This window comes from Rattus rattus, chromosome 2 (assembly GCF_011064425.1).
Source record: "Rattus rattus isolate New Zealand chromosome 2, Rrattus_CSIRO_v1, whole genome shotgun sequence".
Classification (NCBI taxonomy): domain Eukaryota; kingdom Metazoa; phylum Chordata; class Mammalia; order Rodentia; family Muridae; genus Rattus; species Rattus rattus.
In genome coordinates, this window is record NC_046155.1 from 7,776,556 (window position 1) to 7,801,464 (window position 24,909).

The following is a 24,909-nucleotide window of genomic DNA, read 5'->3' on the forward strand; positions in this document are numbered from 1 at the left end:
GATAGCACCAATGATATCTCCAACACTCTGAAAGGGGGAGATTTTCCTCTCTTTCCATCTTTCTCTTTCCTTCTTGCTTCCTTTCTACCATACTGACCTTTGTCTCAACTCATTCCAAGAGAGCCCAAGAAGACTCTCCCAGAGACTTTGAGGCTCCATGAAAGGATCGGGGCTCCTCATCTGTTTCCATAAACATCATCGGTGACACCAGTAGATAGAGAGGACTCAGACACGGTCACCACCTGTTCACCTATCCTCACAGAGGGAGTTTCTGTGTTCACTTAGAGAGCCCATTAGAAGAGCTGACAGGACCCTAAGGAGTACCAACAATGTGCCACAGCCCCAGCCTGGTCCAATAGATGTGCAGCCTAGTCCTCCGTCGCCTGTGGCCCACAGTCTAAGGCCATGACAAGTTTACTGTGGATACCCAATCAGCCCCAGCTACATACCTCCACCTCAATGGGCATCATGTGCACGGTCTTGATCAGCACTTCCTGGGTCTCATGGTGCACAATAAGTGTGCGGGGGCAGGACACCTTGTCGTTGGCATCGCAGTGGTAGTTGTCGATGTAGACCCCAAAGTTGTCCACTGTGGGGGTAATCTCCTCTACCAGCACATAGGTACAGTTACCCTGGTAACTGTAGTAAAGCCCATCGAAGGTGACAAAGTGTGGGTCCCCCCAGCCAGTGCAGTAGCCTGTGGAAAAAGGTCCATAAATTGATGTCACCAAGCCAGAACCACTGGAATCAAGTCATTGTCAGGATTCAAGAGATAGGCTAGAAAAACTATCAATCATTAAAGGAGTCTTAAAAAAAATAAACCCTGCAGGGGCATCCAAGCTGGAGCAGATCTTCCAAAAGCATCTTCCCATTTGGTCCAGAGACCTCCTTCTGCAGGGTGAGTCCTTGCTTAGGGGCCGGGGCAACCCCATCCTCAAAAGCATCCTTGGTCTGAAACATGCTTTGCTCCACCAGACAAGGCTTCTACCTGCCCAGGCTCCTACTCATAAACATAAAGGGTATTGGGAAGTACCTAAGACTGTACACCCAGCCTTCAGCAGGTGCTTAGCAATTCAAGTCTGCTCCCAGGAGGCTGGCCCTGTAGCCACCAATACCAAAGAAGAAAGGACCCTGGCAGGTACATCCCAGATAGCTAAAGGCCTTACAGTCACATTCCCAGTGCCAGCAGCAGCCATCAGGGTCAAGGACACGCACGGGTTTGAGGCCATTGGAACAGGTGGGCATGGGTGGGGGGTTGCACTCCAGCTCCACAATCTCCACTACGTTGTCATGTTTGCAGATGGCCATGGTACAGTTACACAGCCACCAGGTCTCATTGACCTGCAGAAGAGATAGTACCGAACTGTCAACATGCAGCTTAGCTTAGCTTCCCCAGTCTACACAGGAGGACACAGTCTACACCCAGGTCACTCTCAGGGCTGGAGCTGAAGGCAGCTAGGATCAGGACATGGAAAGGCAGGATATGGTAAAAAGAGAGGAGAGTAGAACCTGTGCCCATGCTGTGCCCAAAAGGGAAACATCCACCCCACTGTTCAGTGCCAAGGTAACAAAGCCACATACTGCCCACTGACCTGTCTGGGAGGATCAAAATCGAGGCACGCAGGAGGGGTGGTTTTGGGTGGTGTGCTGGGCGTTGACTTGGATGATGTGGATTGGGGCGTAGAGGGTGTAGACTTTGAAGATGTGGTAGATGGTGTGGAGGGTGTGGTCGTCTGGGAGGATGTTGGTGTTGTTGGTGTTGAGGGTGTGGGAGTTGAGGGAGTAGATGGACAGGACCAATTGAAGATCTGGAGTTGGCAGTCCACAGAGCAGTTTACAAAATAACAGGTGTCCCCATGGGTACTGTTGTAGACCATTTCACCTACAAGGGATGAGAAAGACAGTCTTTACACTATCCAGAGGCAGAGCTGGCCACTAGAACACAGTGATAGACACCCATGGAGGTCATGGGGAGGGACTCAGTGTATTGGGGGAGGGACCTTAGGGGAGATAACTAAGGTTAGGTGAGGTAGAACAGTGATCCCCTAGCATAGCGTTAGTGGTATTTAAAGAAAAGAGAGACCCAGAGCCAGCACATTTGTGCCATTCCACCACTTGGAACCTGTTTTGATGCAGATAAGGAGCTCATCAGATGTCAGTGCCACTCCTGTACTTCCTAGCCTCCAGAACTGCCAGATAAATGACCCTCCATTATTTATAAATCATCTGGCCTCAAGTGTTTTGTTACAACAGAAAATGGACTGAGCCCCACCTCTACTTGTTCTCCAAGCCTTGGAAGAAACCCGAATTCTGGTTCATGTTACCAACAAGATGAAGCTGGCCACAAAACATCCACCCATGACCACCCTCCGGCCTTCGCCCTCCTGATCAAGCTTCAAGTTGAGGTCTGACCCTGCTTCTACCTACTGGTAAGAGCAGGGACAAGTCTAAGCTGTGTGAACATTAGATATGAACACCATAGATACCTGGACCATAGAACATCTCATCCACAACACAGCAGGTAACTATGGTTGCAGTGCTAATCCAGACAGTGCTGGGAGAGACGATTGGGGAAACTGAAGAGGATGTCCCCCAAGACGAGGTCCTGGTGGTTTCCATGGTTGGTGTGGTTGACGAGAGCCTTGTCTGGGTGGTTGCTTCCGTAGTAGAGGTTGGTACAGTGGGAGATGTGGGGGTGGATGTGGAGGGTGGTCTTGTGGTAGGTGAGGTTGGCCCTGTTGTGGTCTTTGAGGAAGTGGGCATGCCTGTAAGAAGAGTTTCCATGTGAGCTGATGGCACTGATTATCTCAGAAACCACAGAGCTCTACCACCAGGCCCCACCACTGTAAGATAACAGCTAGGTCAAGAAGTCATGGTGAGGTGTCAAAAGCTGTATATACACTCACCAGGATTTTATAGCACCATGTACACTGTGTGACTGTCACACTGAACACTGGACATCTGCCAGTGCCAGACTAGCTACCCTCCAAGACCTCTTGTGCCATGCCCAGACAGGAGTATCTTCCCCGGGAGATCTTTACCCATGGAGTCCCATCAGTGTCAGGCTGCAAACTCTATACTATCTACAATTCATCCACCCCAGGGATCTGACTCAGTAGGCAGAGAAGACCCACTTAGGCTACTTCAAACCTTCCAGGGGACTGGCCTCACTGAGCAAGAACAGGGTCGTGCAGGACAAAATGATGACCCCAGGCTTAGGTCTTGAGATCACAAAACTTCCCTTGCAAAGATAATCTCTTGTAAGAGTGGAGGAATGGGGGTGGCTTTCCATGTCTGCTTACCTGAAGATGTGGTGGGGCCTGATGTTGAACTTGGAGGTGAAGAGGGAGTGCTGCCCACTGATGAAGTGGCGAAGGGTGATGTTGTTCCAGGGGATGACGTGCTAGATGTTGCTGTGGTGGTTACAGGGGTGCTTGAAAGGGTAGTGGACTCCGTGGGTGGGGAAGGAGTAGATGGAGAAGTTATAGGCGTTGAGGATCCAGTTGGAGGTTTGGAAGAGGTTGATCCTGTAGTAGGTACTGTGCTTGTAGAGGTAGGGGTCTCTTTGATGGTGGTGGGGGTTGGGGTTGGGGTTTGGCTAGTAGTAGATGTTGGGCTTGTGCTTTCAGTGGTGGGAGAAGTTGAGCTTGCTGTTTCTGAAATGGTGGAAGGTGGAGATGGAGTCTCAGTGATTGCAGTGGTGGGTGTTGAGGTTGAGGAGCCTATAATGGTGGTAGTAGTAACATGAGGGGTGGGGGTAGAGACCTCTGTAGTTGTAGAGGTTGGGGTTGGTGTCTCTGAAGTAGTAGGCATGGAAGTTACGCTCACTGTGGTGGTAGTTGTTGTAGTCGGAGTCACTATGGTGGTGGGGGGAGGGCTAGGTGTCTGGGTAGTGGTAGATCTGGAAGTGAAGGTCTCTGTTCCCGTAGGTGTTGGGGTTGTGGGCCCTGTGGTGCTAGGTGTTGAAGGTGGAGTCCCTGTGGTTGTAGGGGTTGGACTTGGTGTCTGAGTAGTGGTTGATGTAGAAGTGGAGGTCTCTATGGTGGGTGTTGGGGTTGTGGTCTGTGTGGTAGTAGATGTTGGGGTTGTGGGCCCTGTGGTGGTAGGTGTTGAAGTTGGAGTCATTGTGGTTGTAGAGGGTGGACTTGGTGTCTGAGTAGTGGTTGATGTAGGAGTGGAGGTCTCTATGGTGGGTGTTGGGGTTGTGGTCTGTGTGGTGGTAGTAGATGTTGGGGTTGTGGGCCCTGTGGTGGTAGGTGTTGAGGGTGGAGTCCCTGTGGTTGTAGGGGTTGGACTTGGTGTCTGAGTAGTGGTTGATGTAGGAGTGGAGGTCTCTATGGTGGGTGTTGGGGTTGTGGTCTGTGTGGTGGTAGTAGATGTTGGGGTTGTGGACCCTGTGGTGGTAGGTGTTGAAGTTGGAGTCCCTGTGGTTGTAGGGGGTTGGACTTGGTGTCTGGGGTGGTGGTTGATGTGGGTGGAGGTCTCTATGGTGGGTGTTGGGGTTGTGGTCTGTGTGGTAGTAGATGTTGGGGTTGTGGGCCCTGTGGTGGTAGTTTTTGTGGGTGGAGTCACTGTGGTTGTAGGGGTTGGACTTGGTGTCTGAGTAGTGGTTGATGTAGGAGTGGAGGTCTCTATGGTGGGTGTTGGGGTTGTGGTCTGTGTGGTAGTAGATGTTGGGGTTGTGGGCCCTGTGGTGGTAGGTGTTGAGGGTGGAGTCCCTGTGGTTGTAGGGGTTGGACTTGGTGTCTGAGTAGTGGTTGATGTAGGAGTGGAGGTCTCTATGGTGGGTGTTGGGGTTGTGGTCTGTGTGGTAGTAGATGTTGGGGTTGTGGGCCCTGTGGTGGTAGGTGTTGAGGGTGGAGTCACTGTGGTTGTAGGGGTTGGACTTGGTGTCTGAGTAGTGGTTGATGTAGGAGTGGAGGTCTCTATGGTGGGTGTTGGGGTTGTGGTCTGTGTGGTGGTAGTAGATGTTGGAGTTGTGGGCCCTGTGGTGGTAGGTGTTGAGGGTGGAGTCCCTGTGGTTGTAGGGGTTGGACTTGGTGTTGGGGTAGTGGTTGATGTAGGAGTGGAGGTCTCTATGGTGGGTGTTGGGGTTGTGGTCTGTGTGGTGGTAGTAGATGTTGGGGTTGTGGGCCCTGTGGTGGTAGGTGTTGAGGGTGGAGTCACTGTGGTTGTAGGGGTTGGACTTGGTGTCTGAGTAGTGGTTGATGTAGGAGTGGAGGTCTCTATGGTGGGTGTTGGGGTTGTGGTCTGTGTGGTAGTAGATGTTGGGGTTGTGGGCCCTGTGGTGGTAGGTGTTGAGGGTGGAGTCACTGTGGTTGTAGGGGTTGGACTTGGTGTCTGAGTAGTGGTTGATGTAGGAGTGGAGGTCTCTATGGTGGGTGTTGGGGTTGTGGTCTGTGTGGTAGTAGATGTTGGGGTTGTGGGCCCTGTGGTGGTAGGTGTTGAGGGTGGAGTCCTGTGGTTGTGGGGGTTGGACTTGGTGTCTCTGGGTGGTAGATGGAACTAGGGTGGATGTCTCTGTCACTGGGATGTTGGGGTTGTGGTCTGTGTGGTGGTAGTAGATGTTGGGTTGAGGTCTCCGTGGTGGTTGGTGTTGGTGTGGAGTCCCTGTGGTTGTGGGGTTGGACTTGGATGTCTGGAGGATTGTTGATGTAGGGAGTGGGAGGTCTCTATGGTGGGTGTTGGGGTTGTGGTCTGTGTGGTAGTAGATGTTGGGGTTGTAGGGCCCTGTGGTGGTAGGTGTTGAGGGTGGAGTCACTGTGGTTGTAGGGGTTGGACTTGGTGTCTCTGTTGTGGTAGATGTAGAAGTGGAGGTCTCTATGGTGGGTGTTGGGGTTGTGGTCTGTGTGGTGGTAGTAGATGTTGGAGTTGTGGGCCCTGTGGTGGTAGGTGTTGAGGGTGGAGTGCCTGTCGGTGACGCGGTTGGATTTGGTGTCGGCGTGGTGGTGGATGTAGAAGTGGAGGTCTCTATGGTGGGTGTTGGGGTTGTAGTCTGTGTGGTGGTAGTAGATGTTGGGGTTGTGGGCCCTGTGGTGGTAGGTGTTGAGGGTGGAGTCCCTGTGGTTGTAGGGGTTGGACTTGGTGTCTGAGTAGTGGTTGATGTAGGAGTGGAGGTCTCTATGGTGGGTGTTGGGGTTGTGGTCTGTGTGGTAGTAGATGTTGGGGTTGTGGGCCCTGTGGTGGTAGGTGTTGAGGGTGGAGTCACTGTGGTTGTAGGGGTTGGACTTGGTGTCTGAGTAGTGGTTGATGTAGGAGTGGAGGTCTCTATGGTAGGTGTTGGGGTTGTGGTCTGTGTGGTGGTAGTAGATGTTGGGGTTGTGGACCCTGTGGTGGTAGGTGTTGAGGGTGGAGTCCCTGTGGGTGTAGGGGTTGGACTTGGTGTCTCTGTTGTGGTAGATGTAGAAGTGGAGGTCTCTATGGTGGGTGTTGGGGTTGTGGTCTGTGTGGTAGTAGATATTGGGGTTGTGGGCCCTGTGGTGGTAGGTGTTGAGGGTGGAGTCCCTGTGGTTGTAGGGGTTGGACTTGGTGTCTGAGTAGTGGTTGATGTAGGAGTGGAGGTCTCTATGGTGGGTGTTGGGGTTGTGGTCTGTGTGGTAGTAGATGTTGGGGTTGTGGGCCCTGTGGTGGTAGGTGTTGAGGGTGGAGTCCCTGTGCTTGTAGGGGTTGGACTTGGTGTCTGAGTAGTGGTTGATGTAGGAGTGGAGGTCTCTGTGGTGGGTGTTGGGGTTGTGGTCTGTGTGGTAGTAGATATTGGGGTTGTGGGCCCTGTGGTGGTAGGTGTTGAGGGTGGAGTCACTGTGGTTGTAGGAGTTGGACTTGGTGTCAGGGTAGTAGTGGAACTAGGAGTAGATGTCTCTGTCACTGTAGATGTTGAGGTTGTAGTCTGTGTGGTAGTAGATGTTGAGGTTGAGGTCTCTGTGGTGGTTGGTGTTGGTGTTGGAGTCACTGTTGTGGAGGGAACTGGGCTGGATGTCTGGAGGATTGTAGCTGTAGGAGTGGAGGTCTCTGTGGTGGGTGTTGGCGTTGTGGTCTGTGTGGTAGTAGATGTTGAGGTTGGGGGCCCTGTAGTAGTAGGTGTTGAGGTTGGAGTCACTGTGGTTGTAGGGGTTGGACTTGGTGTCTCTGTTGTGGTAGATGTAGAAGTGGAGGTCTCTATGGTAGGTGTTGGAGATGTGGTCTGTGTGGTAGTAGATGTTGAGGTTGAGGTCTCCGTGGCGGTTGGTGTTGGTGTTGGAGTCACTGTGGTGGAGGGAACTGGGCTGGATGTCTGGGTAGTGGTAGATCTGGAAGTCAAAGTTTCTGTTACTGTAGATGTTGGGGTTGTGGTCTTTCCAATTGTTGGTGTTGGAGTTGGAGTCACTGTTGTGGTGGGGACTGTGCTTGGTGTCTGAGTAGTGGTAGATCTAGGAGTAGATGTCTCTGTTACTGTAGGTGTTGCAGATGTGGTCTTTGTAGTAGTAGATAATGATGTTGAGGTCTCTGTAGTAGTAGATGTTGTAACTGGAGTCACTGTGGTAGTAGAGGATGGACTTGGTGTCTGGCTGGTGGTAGATATAGGAGTGGAGGTCTCCGTGATGGGTGTTGGGGTTGTGGTCTGGATGGTAGTAGATGTTGAAGTTGAAATCTGTGTGGTGGTTGTTTCTGGAGTTGGAGTCACTGTAGTTGTAGGAGTTGGGCTTGGTGTCTTCATGGTAGTTGATGTTGGAATGGAAGTCTTTGTTGTTGATGTTGTAGTTGGGATCTCCGTGGTGGTGGTTGGTGCGGTTGAAGTAAAACATATTGTACTACAGCAGTAAACATTGATTTCATAGTTGAGACACACGGGCATGGGGATAATCCCTCCTATTCCCTGATCTTCATTTTTGCACACTAGCCCAACTTCTGTATTACAAACCACTTTTTGTCCAAGCTGATCAAGTGGAACATTGGAATACATCACAGCTCTGCAGGAGATGTTTTGTACTTCCCAGCCTGGTTCACAGACACCTTCAATTAGTTCAAAATCTCCACTTCCTTTATCATAGGTGGGTTTTCCAGAATCCAGCCAGCCAGTCCACTTGCAGTCATCAATGCATGTAGGGGAGGATGGGGTGGTGGAGGATGATGATGGGGTAGGTGAAGTTGTTGGTGAAGTTGTAGCTGAGGAGGTTGGTGAAGTGGTTGGTGAGGTGGTTGGTGAAGTGGTTGAGGTGGTTGGTGAGGTGGTTGTTGGGGGTTGGTAGTAGTAGATTGGTGAGGTGGTTGGTGAGGGGTTGGTGAAGTGGATGGACTTGGTGTGGTTGGTGGGGTGGTTGGTGATGGGTGGTTGTGGTGGATGGTGGTTGGTGAGGTGGTTGTGGGGTGGTTGGTGGAAGTGGTTGAGGTGGTTGGTGGGGGGGTTGGTGATGGTAGGCTGGTTGGAATGGGGTGGTTGGTGAGGTGGGATTGGGTGGTGGTTGGGTTGGTGGGGGGGGTTGGGGCATGGGATTCCTCCTATTCCCTGATCTTCATTTTTTCAGGTTCTGTTGGGGGTTTTTGGTGATCAAGGGGGTTGGTCTGCAGGGGGTTGAGGTGGTTCTGTTGGTGGGGGTTCCACTTCCTTTATCATGGTGGGTTTTCAGAATCCAAGTGGTTGAGGTGGTTGGTGGAGGATGGTTGGTGAGGTGGTTGGTGAAGGGTTGGTGAAGTTGGTTGGTGAAGGGGTTGGTTGGTGGTTGGTGAGGGGTTGGTGGGGTGGTTGAGGTGGTTGGTGGGGGTTGGTTGGTTGAGGTGGTTGGTGAGGGGTTGGTGAGGTGGTTGGTGAGGTGGTTGAGGTGGTTGGTGAGGTGGTTGGTGAGGTGGTTGACGAGGTGGATGGTGAGGTGGTCGGCGAGGAGGTGGGTTTGGTGAGGGGGTTGGTGAAGTGGTTGAGGGGTGGTTGGTGAGGTGGTGGTTGAGGGGGTTGGTGAGGGTGGTTGGCGGTGGTTGGTGGGGGGTTGGTGGGGGTTGGTGAGGTGGTTGGGGTGGTTGGTGAGGGGGTTGGTGGGGTGGTTGGTGAAGTGGTGGGTGGTGGTTGGGGGTGGTTGGTGGGGTGGTTGGGGTGGTTGGTGGGGTTGGTTGAGGTGGTTGGTGAGGGGTTGGTGGGGTGGTTGGTGGGGTGGTTGGTGGGGGTGGGGAGGTGGTGAGGGGGGTGAGGTTTGGTGAGGTTGGTTGGTGAGGTGGTTGGTGAGGGTGGTTGGTGAGGTGGTTGGCGAGGTGGTTGGTGAGGTGGTTGAGAGGTGGTTGGTGAGGGGGTTGGTGAGGTGGTTGGTGAGGTGGTGGTGAGGTGGTTGGTGAGGTGGTTGGTGAGGGGGTTGGTGAGGGGGGGGTGGTGGGTGAGGTGGTTGGTGGGGTGGTGGGTGGTTGATGAGGTAGGGGGAGGTGGTTGGTTGGTGGTGAGGTGGTTGAGGTGGTTGGTGAGGTGGTTGGTGAGGTGGTTGAGGTGGTTGGTGAGGTGGTTGGTGAGGTGGTTGGTGAGTGGTTGAGGTGGTTGGTGAGGTGGTTGGCGAGGTGGTTGAGGTGGTTGGTGAGGTGGTTGGTGAGGTGGTTGGGGAGGTGGTTGGGGGGGTTGGTGAGGTGGTTGGTGAGGTGGTTGGTGAGGTGGTTGGTGTGGTGGTTGGTGAGGTGGTTGGTGGTGGTGAGGTGGTTGGTGAGGTGGTTGGTGAGGTGGTTGGTGAGGTGGTTGGGGAGGTGGTTGAGGGGGTGAGGTGGTGAGGGGGTTGGTGAGGTGGTTGGTGAAGTGGTTGGTGAAGTGGTTGAGGGTGGTGGTGGGGGGTGGTTGGTGAGGTGGTTGGTGAAGGGGTTGAGGTGGTTGGTGAGGTGGTCAGTGAGGTGGTTGGTGAAGTGGTTGGAGGTGGTTGGTTGGTGGGGGGGGTGGTGGGTGGGTTGGTGAGGTGGTTGGTGAGGTGGTTGGTGAGGTGGTTGGTGAGGTGGTTGAGGTGGTTGGTGAGGTGGTTGGTGAGGGGGTTGGTGAGGTGGTTGAGGTGGTTGGTGAGGTGGTCGGTGAGGTGGTTGGTGAGGTGGTTGAGGTGGTTGGTGAGGTGGTTGGTGAGGTGGTTGGTGAGGTGGTTGAGGTGGTTGGTGAGGTGGTTGGTGAGGTGGTTGGTGAGGTGGTTGGTGAAGTGGTTGAGGTGGTTGGTGAGGTGGTTGGTGAGGTGGTTGGTGAGGTGGTTGAGGTGGTTGGTGAGGGGGTTGGTGAGGTGGTTGGGTGAGGTGGTTGAGGTGGTTGGTGAGGTGGTTGGTGAGGTGGTTGAGGTGAGGTGGATGAGGGGGTTGGTGAAACTGTTGAAGTGATATGCGAGGTTGGTGAAGTAGCAGATGAAGTCAGTGGGGAAGTTGTAGGTAGGGTTGTTGGTGAAGACGTAGGTCGAGTAGTAGACGAGATTGGTGTTGAAGTTGTAGGTGAGAAGGTTGAAGGACAGTGTTCCATTGGAACGCAACAGTTGACTCGTATCTCATAGTCATAGCAAAGTTCAAACTGCCCAGTTCCATACTGGTCCTCATTATTGCAAATGAGCCCCTCTGAGACATTACACTGTACCTTCTGGCCCAGCTCTGTCCAGTCGAGTTTGGGATCTGTGGCTGCCCTGCACTCAATGTCCTCAGGAGCACTACAGACATGTTCAAAAGTCTCTCGATCACCACCATTGCCATTGTTAGGATGATTGTTGTTGATCCAGTCAGACCAGAAGCAGCAATGTGGTACTAGGAAAACAAAATTACATACAGGTCTTAGTGCTTGAGAGAGGATAGGTGATTCAGAGTCCTCAGTGACCTCGCAGGTCACACACACACACACACACACACACACACACACACACACACACACACGTTCGCCCTCTCCATCACCAAAGAAGCAAGTTATATTAACCCAATCAGAGTTCCAGTCCCACTTTTTTTTTTTGCAGCTGAAAGACTGAGGCTCAGAGAGGAGGGGCCACCCAGGCCCATGTCTAGGTGGGACATACCCTAGTCTCAGAGCTCCAGCTTAGTACCTCTTTCTTGTCAATGCTGAATCTTTGTAAGAGAAAAAAAAGACTAACAAGAGAGCAACCCTTAAGGACGAGTTTGCCTATTCCTGACCAAGAACATGATCGTCTACACAGGTCCCACCTCTGTGTCTATTGACTTGGCAGACACTGACTAAATACACCTGTGACACTCAAGCAGCTAAGTGCAGACTGTGCTCACATCTGCTTCCAAAGGAAGTCCAGCAGTCACTTTGAAAGATTTTCTCTTCTTGGCCCTACTAATCATGGGAAAGCATTGTCAATGTCACTTACTAGGAGTTCTTGATGGAACTTCAATCAAGAAAAAAGGAAGATATTACTGCACAGTTTAAGACCTTTTGGCATGGTCTTGCTATACAGGCCTAGCCTAGAACTCTCTAAATAGACCATAGGCCTCAAACTTATGGTGATCAGTCTGCTTCTGCCTCCCAAGTGCTGGTTGTAAGTGTGCGCCACCATGCTCAGCCTGCACTTTATGTGTGTGTGCATGTGTATGTGCACGTTTCTCTGTGTACAGTATCATCCTCAAGAGTACTCCCATTAGCCCTAGAACTTGCCAATTAAGTTATATGGGTTTGCCAGTGAGCCCCAAGAATCCTGCTGTCTCCATGTCCCTGACAATAGGATTGCAAATGTGCTCGCCGTGCCTGGCATTTTACATGAGCTCTGGGGAGCAAACTCATGCTTGTGAAGCAAGTGCTTTGCCAACTGACCAAGCTCAGCCTAGGTCCTCAAATTTGCAGGTGATCTCCCCTGTGTCTGTTATACCCCGACTGCTCATTCATTGTGGATATGGTTTGTACTAGAGCAAATCCAGAGGAATGTATGTCCTCTGCCTTCAAAGAAATGTCAATACCACTTTACATTCTATTTTCAAAACAAAGGCAGGATATACAGAACTGGCTCCAGCCCTAAGAGGTGCTCTCTATGGTAGATTTTCAAGAAGTCAAAAGCCCCAGAAAAATGCTCACCTGTCGTGACTGGGGTTGTGGCAGTGGCTGAGGTGGTGGTAATGGTGGTGGAGATGGGAGTGGTAGAGATGGGGGTGGAAGTTGTGGTGAAGCTTGTCAGGGAGGTTGGACTTGGCGTGGTGGAGCCACAAATATTGAAGTGTTTCTCCACTGTTCCATTGGGTCCGCAGGTCTCCCAGTAACAGAAGATACCATCTTGTGTCTGGTTAATAATCTTCCCTGAACAGAAGGTATAGGGCCATCAACCCAACAGAAAAGACACCCTTTCAAGGCTTCCCCAATTTATCACATGTGAGGGACGATTGGGGATGCATCCCAGCAGGACTGCATACCCAGAACCTCCCACTTTGAAGGAGCCTCTTTGGCTCCCACGGTCAATGAGCCCAGAACCTGGATGAGAGATGCACTAGAAATTCCCCAGAGGGCGTACCATTCCCATTAGAGAAAGGGAACAATGATGTGTAATGTGAGTCCCTAGGGGCTTGCTGCATAGCTCAGTTTCCAGGAGGAAACTCAACCCCACTAGAGACCAGGTCCCATACAAGAACAGCACAGCCCACAGACTTCCTGGGTTGGGCCTCTAACCCTCTACCTCCAGGATCCCAGCAGAGGGCAGCTTACCTTCATCTGGACGGCAGATGATTTCTGACGTTCTGTTGCATGTACTGCAAAGCAAGTATAGATACTACAGATTCTCCACATGCCCTCCCTGTCTACAGTCACCACGTGCCCATCTCCCAGTGCCCAAAGCCCCAGAACACTGCCCCAAACACAAACTACAAAAGAACCCACCCATTGGGTTCTAAATGTGGCCAGCTAGATGGAATGAAGCAAGCTGAGTAGAAGCTAGGCCTAGAGGATAAGGTGAGGTCAAAAGGCCTCCATACCCCTCAAGGACAAGAACCAGCATCTCCATACTCTAGCTCCTATGACCATGTGTTTACATGTGTGATTGGGTGTGCAACTATATGTGGCTGTGTCCATGTATGTATGCACACTGAATGGGCTGTGCATGTATGTGAGTGTGGCAATGATCCATGAGTATGTGCTTGCATGTGCATAAGCACCTAACCAAAGTGACCAGACTTCCAAATATATGAATACGGTCTGTGTGTGTGTGTGTGTGTGTGTGTGTGTGCATGTGTGTGTGCATGTGTGTGTGCATGTATATGTACCATGCACACATACACGTGTATATGCCAACCTTTCCCAGACCCTGTGCAGTGTAGGCTCAGTACCAAGACATGCAGATCTCATCAGTGGGAACAGATCCTCCAGGTGGGTAGCGAGTATCCTCAATATAGCAGCCACACTTGTCCCCACTGACACATTTCTTCAGGTCCTCATCATAGATGGGCCTGTCCTCAGGGCACCGAGGGTAGCAACCTAGTGGATACAGGAAACAGGGCTCAGACCACCATGGAGGATCTCTGGTCCACCAGACCTTCCTCATCAGTCCCACCCCACCTAGTGTTTTGCTTGGAGATGTTCATCTATGAAGACCAAGAATCAAAAGACAGAGTTTGTGTCCCCCCCCCTAGGGTTTTCTGCTCCCCAGAGACCCAAATCGTTTCCACCCATGAGTTTGCCTGCTTCTCTGCCCTCCTCTTCAGGAGGCAGGACCTTAGCATGGCCCCAGTTCATTAAACAGACTGTGGTGAAGTGAGTCTTGTTCCCTAAGCCAAGCCTCTCAACCCTTGGTCCCCTCTCAAAATCTCCATGTGTGTCCCCCAGCTGGTAGTAACTCTCAGTCTGACAGGGGTCTGTCCCTTGGTGGCTACCTCCCTGGAGGGCCCTGCCTGCTCACCCTCCAGGTAAGACACTGAGATGTTGGAATGGATGCCGTTGAGGGTCCTGCAGGTCTCAAAGCTGCGGTTCCCACAGGGTTCATAGTGCCATTCACACTCATCTGGGGGGTTGTAGTAATCACAGAATACAGCTAGAGGGAGAGAGGATGGAGACATGGTCAGGCTTAGGAACATACAAGTGGGTGCCCAAGTATGCCTGAGTCAGGGAGTATGAAAAGTGCAGGACCAGTTCACTCCTATAACACAAGTCTTACTACAGCTCAGGGAAGGACATCTGGGGGCAAGTGTGGGATGGTTCACATTCAACCATCACTTGGATGGAGAAGGAAGTGCTGTCAGCCATGGGCACTCACGGCATAGATCTGGCGTCCTCCAGAACACACAGGCCTCGGCCTTGGTGCACTCTTGAGCGTAGGAGGCCACGGCGGAGCAGAAACACTCACAGTCACCACCAGTGTCACAGGAGCAGGAGTCATGAACACAGGCATCATAGAAGACTGTGGGGTCCACCTAGGAAGAAGACCTCAATGTGCCCTAGGTCCACACTGCCCTTAGAAGGCCCAGAGCTCAGGCCCAGGGCCAGAGTGGCTGATGGAGGGAGAACACTCAAATTGAGGCCACTCGGGGCCAATAGATCTGTCACTCATACTCTGAGTGCCTTGATGACCATCCTAAAACCAGCCCACCCCCTGATGTCCTCCAGGAACTAACAAAATAAGTCCTTTTTTTCCCTCTCTAGTGACCATGTAGTCATGGTAGAGGAGGTCAGGGTCCAGCCAGGCTCTCAGAGAGAAAGGCTGATCATCTAATTACTGACTCAAAGAGCAAAGTGCACAGAGCCAAAGAACAAACACCTCATGGGGGTGCAGCAACATGGCTCCAAGTGTCCTTAGCCTACTTGGAGAGGCCAGGAGTCCCCAAAGCAACCATAGTAAAACTAATAACAGGTCACACCCCTCACATGGCCACAGTCATCCTAGCCAGTCTCTTTTAGTGACCCCAACCATGGCCACTGACCAGAACCACAACACACCTATAGTGGGACTCTGCCTACAGAGCCCTTTGCTCGTGCCCACAGGCAACCCACACCTGTGCCTCTGCTGACACTTGTGGCCCCTCCTATGCATGCAGCCCTGCCTACCTGGCTGTGACCCCACCATGCCTGCAGGCCCAATGTACCTTGCCGTGGCACGCTAGGAACACATCACTCTTGATAATGCTGCATTGCTTCTCTGCCCAGGAGCGGCGATGTGGGTTCAGGCTGCAGGGGTCTGGGTTGTGGCTCACATCTGGGCAAGTGGAAGCTTCCTTCCAGCTATTCCCAAAGTCCAGCTCGCTGGCCACCACCATGTGATCCCGAGTGGTGAAGTCATTTTTGGTCTGGTCATCAAAGTTCCCACACAGACCACATACATTGCCCTGCAGAAAGAAAAGCAGGACTCTCCAGCTTGAGAAGAGCTTGAGGTAAGGGAGAGCAGCATCCACCGGGCCTATGCTGGAGGCAGCCCAAGGCACAGCTGGCATCCCGGTGGCCTACCTTGTAAGAGGGATCCAGCTTGATAAAGATGGTGGTCTTCTTGTCCCAGATAACGATGATGCCAGAGCTGACCTCCACCACTAGGTACAGGCCCACTTCCCGTGTGATAAAGGGCACATGGTGTCCCTCTTCCAACTGCTTTACCACACGGTGTTTATCCACCAACTTCAGCTCTGTCCCCTATCCAGAGGAAAGGATGGTCATTGTCTGTTTCCAAGGGTTCCCAAGGGATCCCCTGTCCCAGAAACCAGCAGCACTCACCCCAATAAAGATCTTTATGGCCTTGGAGCAGGTAACACCTGTGGTACCGCAGGGGACATTCTCAGTGATAATGCTAAAAGAACCGGTAGAGTTCTGGCCACAGTAGTCCTGGAGGCCAGCAAGACAGTGTCAGTGAAGAAGGCACAGGACACACAGGACACACAGGACACACAAGACACAGGTGCCTACCCCAGCTGGCAAGACTACAGCATCCCTCTGAGTAGAAAAGAAAGTGCTCTGCCCTTCCCCATCTGGGATGAGAGACCCTAACTCAAACCTCACCCAGCCAGATCTTCTGTTATCCATGGATATTGGTGCCAAAAAGCACAAGGAATAGTAGCTTGGTCTATCTATACACATGTACACACACATGCACACATGTGTGCACAGATGTGCACACACATTCGAACACACATGCACACACACATGCACATGCATGCACATGCGCACACACACACACTCACGCGCACACACACACACACACACACACACACACACAGGACGGGGGCTTTCTCAATAACCCTCATCTCTACGAATGGGTAGGGCACTGGAAGGAGGAGAGCGGTTTACCACACCCTCTCTATTCATTGCTGGAACCCAAATCCTGGCAGTGTGTGGGTTCCAGGGTGAGGAAAGGCTGGCCTTCCCACTCCCAGGACCCTCTTCCAAATCTCAGGGCAGGCTTCTTCCCAGACAGGTCCACAATCGCACCTGGACAGCCACATAGGAGCAGTGTCCATCAAAGTCATAGTGCTTCCCGTCGAAGGTGATGTAGTGGCCACTCCCATAGATAGAGCAGGTGCTGTGGCATGCATAGCGGGTGCACTCCCAACGTCCTTTCTGACAAGTACTGAGGAGAAAAGTAGAGGAGCCTGAAGGGTCCTGAAGCCAAGACTCTCATCTCCTAGAGAGCAGCTTGGTAAGACCCTGGACACCATGGAGATACCTCCTGAGGAGGTCCATGTAGGAAACCTGCAAGCATGTCTGGCCTAAAAGTGACTTCTAGGGTAAGGGGTAGAGACTAGACTTGCTCCATCAACAGAGTGGGGACCACCTTGTATCCCCATAAAACCAGCCCAGTCGATCAGTGCAGCCTGACTGGGCCAGCTCACCATGTGTTGTTGCAGTCCAGTTTGATACTTTCCCCAGAATCGTAGAATTGTTTGTTGTGGATGCAAGGACACTTATCCTCCACCACACAGCCACCACGGCCATCATCCAGGAGTCCATCGGGACACACACAGCCACTGATGCACTCTGTATGGTACTGGAATAAGAAGGGCTCAGATAAGGGCCCAGCAAGTACAGATACCCGCGTGAGATCTAACAGTGTCCGAGACCCCCAACTTCTTTTCCTCTCTCCTAAGACCCCTCCCTTCAAGCTCACCCTGGTCAGGGAGGCCAGGTAGAGTTGCTGGTCAAGGCCGCTACACTGACCACTGCACTGATACAGGCTACCACTTCTCTTCCAGGGTCACAAGGAGCATCAACCCGCATGTTCGCAAGACTCAGCTCCCAGCCCAATGAACTGTCACTGTGGGAGTCTGCCTTTACCCTCCACAATGGACCAGGGCATCCAGAACACCCTCAACCAGCCCACCCACAGCAGCCCTCTCTGGCACTCACATAGCCAGCCACCAGTGTCTGGCAGCTAGTGGGACGGGGTTCCCGGATGGCCAAAGCAGTTAAGTTATTACAGTCCACAAGGATCTGGGGGCTCGGACAGGCTGTGGGATGAAGGAGTCTGTGTTAGCTCAGGGTGAATTCAGGGCACCCAGTGAGTGGGTAGAAGAAACAAGACTCAAGCTGTGGCCATACAGGGGCAGCATCCACTTACTGTGGCCTATCAGTTTGATCTGGGTACATTGCAGCCTTCCATTTCGGCAAATGCTATGAAAGAGAAGTGGGAAGGGATGAATGGGGCCCAGATCTGTGTCCACACAGGACAGCTGCCAGCCGGGCCACTCTCAGAATCTCACCCCTGGCATTTCTGCACCATTTGAGAGCCTTGGGTCTCATGGGTAGAGTCTGCCATTTTTTCACTCATGGGTAGAGATTCAAGAGCAGTCCCCTGCCCCACTCTATGGGCCCCTTGCCAAGTCCAGGACACTTACCAACGCTCCTCCTGCCTCAGAATCACATCTCCTGCTTCTAGGTAAAGACCATGGTGGTAGCAGGAACACTTAGACAAGGGCACACAGCGACCTTTCTCATCCATGAAGGTGTGGTCAGGGCAGCCACAGCCCTCCACAGGTGCAAATCCCTTGAGGCAGTGGGTGTCGCCTTCTGAGATTGAGCGGCAGGTCTGCTGACAAGTGGTCAGGTTGTACATGAAGATCTGTGAGCTGGGGCAAGCGTGCACATCTTTGTCTGCAGAGGAAACCACGGGAGTAAGGAAGGGGCAAAGGGAATGGACTCTGACTACTGTCCCCATAGGCTGTCTCTGAGTTTCTCCCTCCACCAGGACTGCAGATACCTGCCTAGCCCAAAAGCCAGAAGGCCAGCCACCCTGAGAATCCCTCCTGGGCCCCTGAACTCAACTTCCAAAGCTGTGGCTAGCCCATAGTCCATCTCTACAGAATTATGCTCCTTGCTGCAAGCAGAGAGTCTAAAAACTCAGGAAATCTGCTGCTTCTGGCAGAAGCCGGGAGGCAGCTACAAGGAACTGGCCCCTCTCCCTGGACTGCTGTGCTCAGGGCTCCCAGCCCAAGCCCGAATCATCATCTTAGGTAGGAATCAGCCAGTGGGGAAGCACTCACTGCAGACACTCTCCCGCCAGCCCCACAGCATGACACCCTTGGCTGCACAGGCACGAGCGTAGGAAGAAAGAGCTGCACACATGCAGTCCTCGTTGTTCTGACAGTTGCACGTGTCATATTTGCACCTCTGGGAGATAAACCAAACAACAGACAGTGAGGCGAGGAAGCCAGGTGCATGGCCCTAGCACCCCGTACACTCAAGTGAACATACATGCGCACGCATGCCAGCACTCAGGTACACACACATACCCAGCCCCTCACAGCTCAGCTAGGTGCCCATAGTACACTGTGGTGGCACTGAGTGTGCAGTGTTAGGGGGATGAACTCACCTTGTAGTATTCAGTGGGATCCACAGCCAGGTGGCATCTGGCAAAGGGCGTCTCCGACCTCTTCAGTAGGGAGCACCAGTGTTCAGCGTAATTGGCTGGGGAGTGGATCAGAACCTTAGCATGGACCAATCTCCCTTTCACATGCCCTGAGCCTGAAGTCTGATCACCCAGAGGGAAGGTGACATGGTCTCCTGTGAGACCAAAGCCAGACCCCTTCCTTCCTTCCTCCCACCATAACTCCAAGCAGCTACGAGCAAGATGAGACCTCTCTGCATAACTTCTCCCTTTCCACATATAGGACAGAGAGATGGGTAGGAGCACATGTCATCCTAGATGAGAGCCACCACCTAGCAGTTAGCCTGCCCAACCCATCTACTTTATCACCTGGAACACTGCCACCCTGGGGCCACTATAAAGCAGCTGAAACAGCAGGCAAATGTGTTGACCCCCGGCACCATGGGCCATGTGACCTCCACCCACCCCTCACCCACAGCCTACGTGTTCATCTGCTCACAGCTGTACTGTCAGGATTGTGTGTCCTTGACAAGTCAGTGGACAGCAACTAGCTCCCCCCCAAGCCTTACCGCTCTCAATGTTGAGGGAACAGGGGTCATCCAGCCAGTCTAATTTGTCATGGCAGCTTGATTGGGCCTTCCAGGTATTGGCAAAGCCAGCCCCCGTGGCCTCCACCATCCCACCAGACGTCATGAAGTCATCACTCTCTAGGCCGTTGAAGTTTCCACAAAGACCTACAGGACCAGGACACCATTAGGAAGAATCTGGGGGTAGGGAGACTGGGAGAAACAGGACCCTCGTGGGGCTCATTCAGAGACAAGACAGGAGAGAGCCCCTCACCTTGCACTTGTCCCTGGGCAGACTGGTCCAGAGTCACAAAAAGCTGCATGACTGGGACCAATTGGATCTGCAGCCGCAGCCCAAACATCGTGTTCACAACAATGTGGTAGGAGGAGGGTTTGAAGATGGAGAAGCTCGCTGTAAGACAAGGACATGGTGAAAGGCAGCAGGGCTCCATGGTTCCACCGTACTATGAAGTGGCATGCCCACCACCCCCTACCACTGGCAAGGACCCTAGAATAGTCTGCCTGGGGACACAAGGCCCCTCGTTGGCCCAGACTGTTAGGCTGTTCGAATCTCATCTGGTTCTGTTGACGGGCAGCAGAACCACTCACCTGCCACATGGGGCAGGGACACCTCCATTTCATTGAGCAACACACTGCCACCTGACTTGAAGGCCACCACCTGCAAGAAATGTCAAGGGCACATAGAGCTGAGAGGGCCTGCACGCAGGACCCAGAAATACTGGAAAGGGAAGGGTGGAGGCACTCACGTTCTTCTTGTTGTCAGTCAACAGCACTACGGTCTTCAGACAGGTCTGCTTGTCTGTCGAGCCACAGGAGGCCAGCTCACCCAGGAGGGCATAGGAGTCATTGTATTTGGTCTGTATGAGAAAGGACGGTGCAGTTACTGAGGATCTGACAGCCTCCTTGCACTCTACATCCCCCACTTCCCATCCTGTTTCTAAGAGCAGTATTACCCACCACCCCAAGGACAGCCTTCTCCAGAATCCGTCCTTCCACCCTCCTCAGAAGACAGAGGGCCCCCAGCCCCATCCTGGCTGGCCTACCTTGGTCAGGACATAGTAGCAGTCCCCATGAAAGGTAAACTTTTTCCCATCAAAGGTGGTGATGTGGGAGCCACCTTCCAGGGCACAGGTCTCAGGGCAAGGCAGGTCTTTACACATCCAGCGACCAGCATTGCAGACACTGCCCAGAAGCAGGGCACAGCGTCAAGACTCAGTAACACCCCAGCCTGTCTGACCCCCAACCTCTTTGCTCTGAGACTCACCACTGCTCACAGTCATTGGTAATCTCCTGGCCTGGCATATAGAGGTGTCCGTGAAGCTTGCAGTGGCACTGGCTCACAGGGATGCAGCCACTGCCCGTAATGTCATCATACACAGTGCCTGCGATAGACGGCCAGAGATATAAACTCACCCTGAAAGCCTCAGGAGGTCCCAGTCTCCCCCAAGGTGAGGCTTCCAGCCAGACCTCCACCCACAGGCGTCTGGAGCCCTGAGCTGTCAATGAAGGTTCTCTCTCATCTCACTGCCCTCAGGGCTCTTGGAAGGGTCCCAACCCTCCCTGCCTGCTCCCTACCCAGTCCCTAGGACAAGGGTCATTCAGAGGACATACCTTCTGGGCAGAAACAGCCATCCATGTAGTGTTCCTCACACAAGCTGCTGACCTCCAGATGTGAGCAGGTGTCGACGCAGGGCGAGCCGCTCTCCAGGTACACCATGTTACCAGGGCATTTCTTGGCTACAAGCAAAGTCAGCGCCATCAGTCCACAAATAAGGAGCTACCAAGGCCGCTGGTACATACAGCACAGACATGGCTCTCACCAGGGTCTCACTAAACCCAGCGACACTAACATTGAGCACCATGTGAATGGCCTCCAAGCACCCATGGGTCACCAGCTACTTACGGCAGAGTGAGGCAGTCCTCCAGTTCTCAGGTCTGCCACCTGCATGGGAGCACTGGCGGGAGAACTCAGCAAGGGTGCTGCACTCGCAGGCACCACCCTGCGGACACTGGCAACGGTCGTGCATACAGGCGAGCACATACAACTCCACGGGCACCCGGGCCTGGCAGTCCTCGAAGGCTGTGGAGGTCAGCAGCCTCTCACATTCAGCTCGCTTAAGATGGAAAGACATGAATGAGGACAGCTGTTCATGCCTCTCTTCCCTCCCCGTAGAGCATAGAGATCCCCAACGAAGGTCAGTAAGTACAGGTTTCCAGAGAGCCTGGAGTCCCCCAGTGGTGGCTCACATGTTCAGAGCAGGACTCCGGCTCTTGTACTTCCTCAGGGTCCTCACACACAACCTCAGGCTTGTTGATCTTCTGCATGTTCCCAAACTCAATGGCACTGAAGCGTATGCCTAGGGAGACAGCTGGTCAGCATTGGTTCCTCGGGAAGGAACCGGGAGCCTGCAATCACACCCTTGTCTCCCTCTCAACAAGACCAGCTTAACACTCACCATCAGAGAGGAACTCATTATTGGCCTGCATGCCATTGAAGTCCCCACAGAGACCACAGGTGTGGTTCTGGAACCGGCTGTCCAGCTCCACCTGTTGGAGGAGAAGGGAAGGCAGGTGAGCAGACCTCAGAGCCCAGCACATCTTCCAGAGAGCCCTTAAGTCTAGGCAGCTTTTCAAACAGGGCAGCTTGGGAAGAGGCAGGGGTCAGCCACTAGAAAGGTACTTCAGTGTAGAGTACCAAAATGGCCATCTCTGAAGGACAGTTAGAGACAGCTCACTGCACCTATAACACAGAGAGCCGAGCCTCTCTCAGGACAGGATAGTGGAGTCTCTGGTACTAATCACCATCTCCGGCAACCTTCTCTACCACACAGGATCCTACTCCAATCATGAGGTGTGGATCTCCCACCCTTCTATGGAGCCACCAGGCCTCTAGCCAGACAGAGGAGTCCTACACCCCAGAGCCCAGGATGCTGGTACCCACCATCAGGGCATCTTCCCGGTTCCACATGAGGGAGAGGCCGGCACGGGAGTAGACCTTGGTATAAGCATCGTTCTTCTCAATGAGCAGCCCGGAGCTGTAGTGTGGGGTGCTGACCCTGTGGGAGCCACTATGGGGTCACTCACCAATCCATCATCCCAGAACCCACCCACTTGTCCTCATGAGGGTTCTGCTGTCCATACGGTGCTGAGGCCATGGGCGTTATCTGGGTGAAGTCAGTCCCAGGCTGACTCCTTACATGGCCTGTCTGTTTTCATCTGAGCCAAGCTCAGAGAGGAGGCCAGAAAGCCCTTGTCCTGGGCTAGGTGGATTTCCTTGGGGCAGGGCCAGGCCCTTCACCCTATTTCCTTCCTGTGCCCTCTCTGAGACCAGAGTAGAGGCTTTCCCAGGAGTCCTAAAGGCAGTGGGTCTGGGATATCTTGAGGACTGAGACCCCCCAACCCTCTCTAGGTTATTCCTCATAGAATCTGCCAGGGTAGGACCTTCAACTCCCGCCCAGCCCATCATCCTGGGACTGCCCTTATGCCAAGACCCCATCCCATGCCTGTGCCGGCCTGCAATTGCCATACGACAGCCCCTGAGCCTCTAGCCCTAACCCACACATGACAGCATAACCCAGACAGACCAAACAAGCAAGGTAAGGGAACGCTGGGAGAGCCCCATGCAGGACACAGAAACCCCGAAGCAGGAAAAGAGCAAATCCCCAGGAGGTGAACCTGCAGGACAGGAATGCATTTAAGAGGACCTCATTGTTGCAGAGACAATACCAGGGAACAATGGGGCAGGGCAAGCAGCCTCTCCCTTCTGAGCTTCTGCAACTTTAGTCTTGGGGGACATGCTCTGGCAGCCACCAACCTATCCCACTGGACCCCCCTAAGGAAAATCTACAGGGGACTCACAAGATACCCAAGACCCCTGGTCTACAGAGGGGAACTCCTCAGTGTTTGTTGAATAAATCCATGGCCTAGCTCAAACCTCAAACTTAGACATGTACCAGAGAGGAAGAGGGTATCCTGGAGGCTGGCTAAGTTATACAAAATGTTCAGGGGAAAAGTTGCTCTGAGGAGCTAGAAACATCCCCCTAGCTGCTGGGACATAAGAGAAGAGTAGTAATCCCACTCACATGGCCCCATTCACAACTGCCAGCTTGTGGGTGAGGTAGATGGTGTCATCCTTAATGGTGATCAGGACGGACTCTATGCTGGAGTGACCCCCAGCCTTGTCCAAGCCCCGCTTCAGGTGCACGGCAAATTCCTTATAGGAGTCTCGGCAGTCAGAAGCAAAGTTGTAATCACAGAGACCAGGGAATCGGAAGACATCGCCGTCAAAAGTTTTGTAGTGGAAGTCACCCCAGGTGCTGCAGACATGGTTTCGGGATCTGGCTTCTGGGAGAACAGTGGGGACACAGTGAGACACCCAGATGAGAGGAGGGCTTCCCTGAGCCCACCCTCCAAGTTAACCTCAGAGGTCCCCCCACGGGGACCGAACCATCTGGGGCCCCGAACCAGGGTTTCTGGTTCCCCCTATAGACACAGTCTCTGTTAAATATTCGTCACCCCTCTGCAGAGACTCTCAGACAAGGTGGAGTCCAAGCAGGGAGAGGGTAGAGGGATCTTCAGGCAACGTGGTCGCTCTGTCTACCTCAAACCTCTCAACTGATGCTCCATTTAGCCCCTCTCCACACACTCTTCACCCAGCAAGAAGCTCAGTCTTCAAGAGTTCCCCCTGGGACATCCCCCATCTACAGCTTTATCCTGATGGGACAGAAGTGTCCCATATGAACACTCAGCCCATTCTCCAGAGACACTGTCTTGCCAAAGGTCCCCTATACCTGAAGCCATCCTAAGCTTGGCTTCTTCCGGACATCCAATGCTTCCCCCACTACCACGGACAATGATCCCTCAGGGATCCCCGCTTCTCACCCACCTGGTGCAGGAGCCTCAGCTTTCAACCTCAGAGTGGTGGTACGAGCCTTAAGACAAGTCCCACTGCAGTGGCTCTGACTGGGGACCCTCTCCTATTCCAGAAGCCCCTTGCTAATTGCTCTGAACTGCCTTCCCACCCTCAGGGTGTTCTGCCCGTCCCTTTACCCAGAGTACCCAGCCCCTTACCTTTCTGAAGTTCCAAGCCCTTGGCTAAGGCCAGGGCTAGGCACACAGCCACCAGGCGAGCTAGTGGCAGCCCCATGGTGGCTCACGAGGGTGGCACAGAAGAGCATCCCAGGACAGGGGTCCAGGACTTATATGCCTAGCAGGCACCCGAGGGCGGAGGACGAGGGAGGTGCGAAGGGTGGGTGGGGCATTTGCCGAGTTATCAGGAAGACAGCTGTGGGGGCTCCACAGGTCCCAGAGAGGAAATATTGATTCAAGTTATCTGAGTTTATCTTTATATGACTCCCTGGGTAAACTTGGCCTTCCTCAGGATGTCATAGCCCCAATTATCCCAATGCCAGCACACACCCCAAGCGAACTCCATTCCTTTAAGCTACAAGCCAGGCCACTGTCAGGTGGGGAGAGCAGGAGATGCTGGAATTACATCCCACAAAGTCTGCCATAGCCCCCAAACCTCTGCCAACAATGCTCCCAGGCTCAGCCCTGCAAGCTCCAACACAGCCTTAGAATACGGAGTTTTCAGGTGTCCCCGGCTCCATTCTATCTCTCCACAAGCTGTGCGG

General features: G+C 53.1%; 2 protein-coding genes across 2 annotated transcripts in view; both read right to left on the bottom strand.

Annotated features, from left to right (window-relative positions):
* Positions 1-24,455, bottom strand: part of Muc2 (mucin 2, oligomeric mucus/gel-forming) — a 32,008-nt gene extending 7,553 nt beyond the window's left edge. The window contains 38 exon segments of the mRNA XM_032891753.1: positions 450-697; positions 1,167-1,341; positions 1,593-1,882; positions 2,487-2,765; positions 3,303-5,436; positions 5,438-5,730; positions 5,762-6,798; positions 6,844-7,390; positions 7,430-7,787; positions 10,196-10,704; positions 11,981-12,199; positions 12,602-12,645; positions 13,219-13,366; positions 13,788-13,919; positions 14,142-14,298; positions 14,968-15,207; positions 15,326-15,505; positions 15,587-15,694; positions 16,298-16,436; positions 16,699-16,853; positions 17,213-17,313; positions 17,424-17,476; positions 17,701-17,956; positions 18,346-18,472; positions 18,675-18,769; positions 19,259-19,423; positions 19,530-19,667; positions 19,865-19,934; positions 20,023-20,133; positions 20,320-20,458; positions 20,541-20,658; positions 20,888-21,013; positions 21,180-21,390; positions 21,524-21,633; positions 21,733-21,823; positions 22,218-22,332; positions 23,359-23,620; positions 24,347-24,455. Coding sequence (XP_032747644.1) covers positions 450-697; positions 1,167-1,341; positions 1,593-1,882; positions 2,487-2,765; positions 3,303-5,436; positions 5,438-5,730; positions 5,762-6,798; positions 6,844-7,390; positions 7,430-7,787; positions 10,196-10,704; positions 11,981-12,199; positions 12,602-12,645; positions 13,219-13,366; positions 13,788-13,919; positions 14,142-14,298; positions 14,968-15,207; positions 15,326-15,505; positions 15,587-15,694; positions 16,298-16,436; positions 16,699-16,853; positions 17,213-17,313; positions 17,424-17,476; positions 17,701-17,956; positions 18,346-18,472; positions 18,675-18,769; positions 19,259-19,423; positions 19,530-19,667; positions 19,865-19,934; positions 20,023-20,133; positions 20,320-20,458; positions 20,541-20,658; positions 20,888-21,013; positions 21,180-21,390; positions 21,524-21,633; positions 21,733-21,823; positions 22,218-22,332; positions 23,359-23,620; positions 24,347-24,422 — 9,756 coding nt within the window. The 5' untranslated portion in view covers positions 24,423-24,455.
* LOC116890856 (histidine-rich glycoprotein-like) lies at positions 7,241-8,086 on the bottom strand. Its single transcript, XM_032891421.1, has one exon. It carries the CDS (start codon positions 7,779-7,781, stop codon positions 7,407-7,409), a length of 375 nt encoding a protein of 124 aa, XP_032747312.1. The 5' UTR covers positions 7,782-8,086; the 3' UTR covers positions 7,241-7,406.
* Positions 24,456-24,909: the final 454 nt, after the last annotated feature.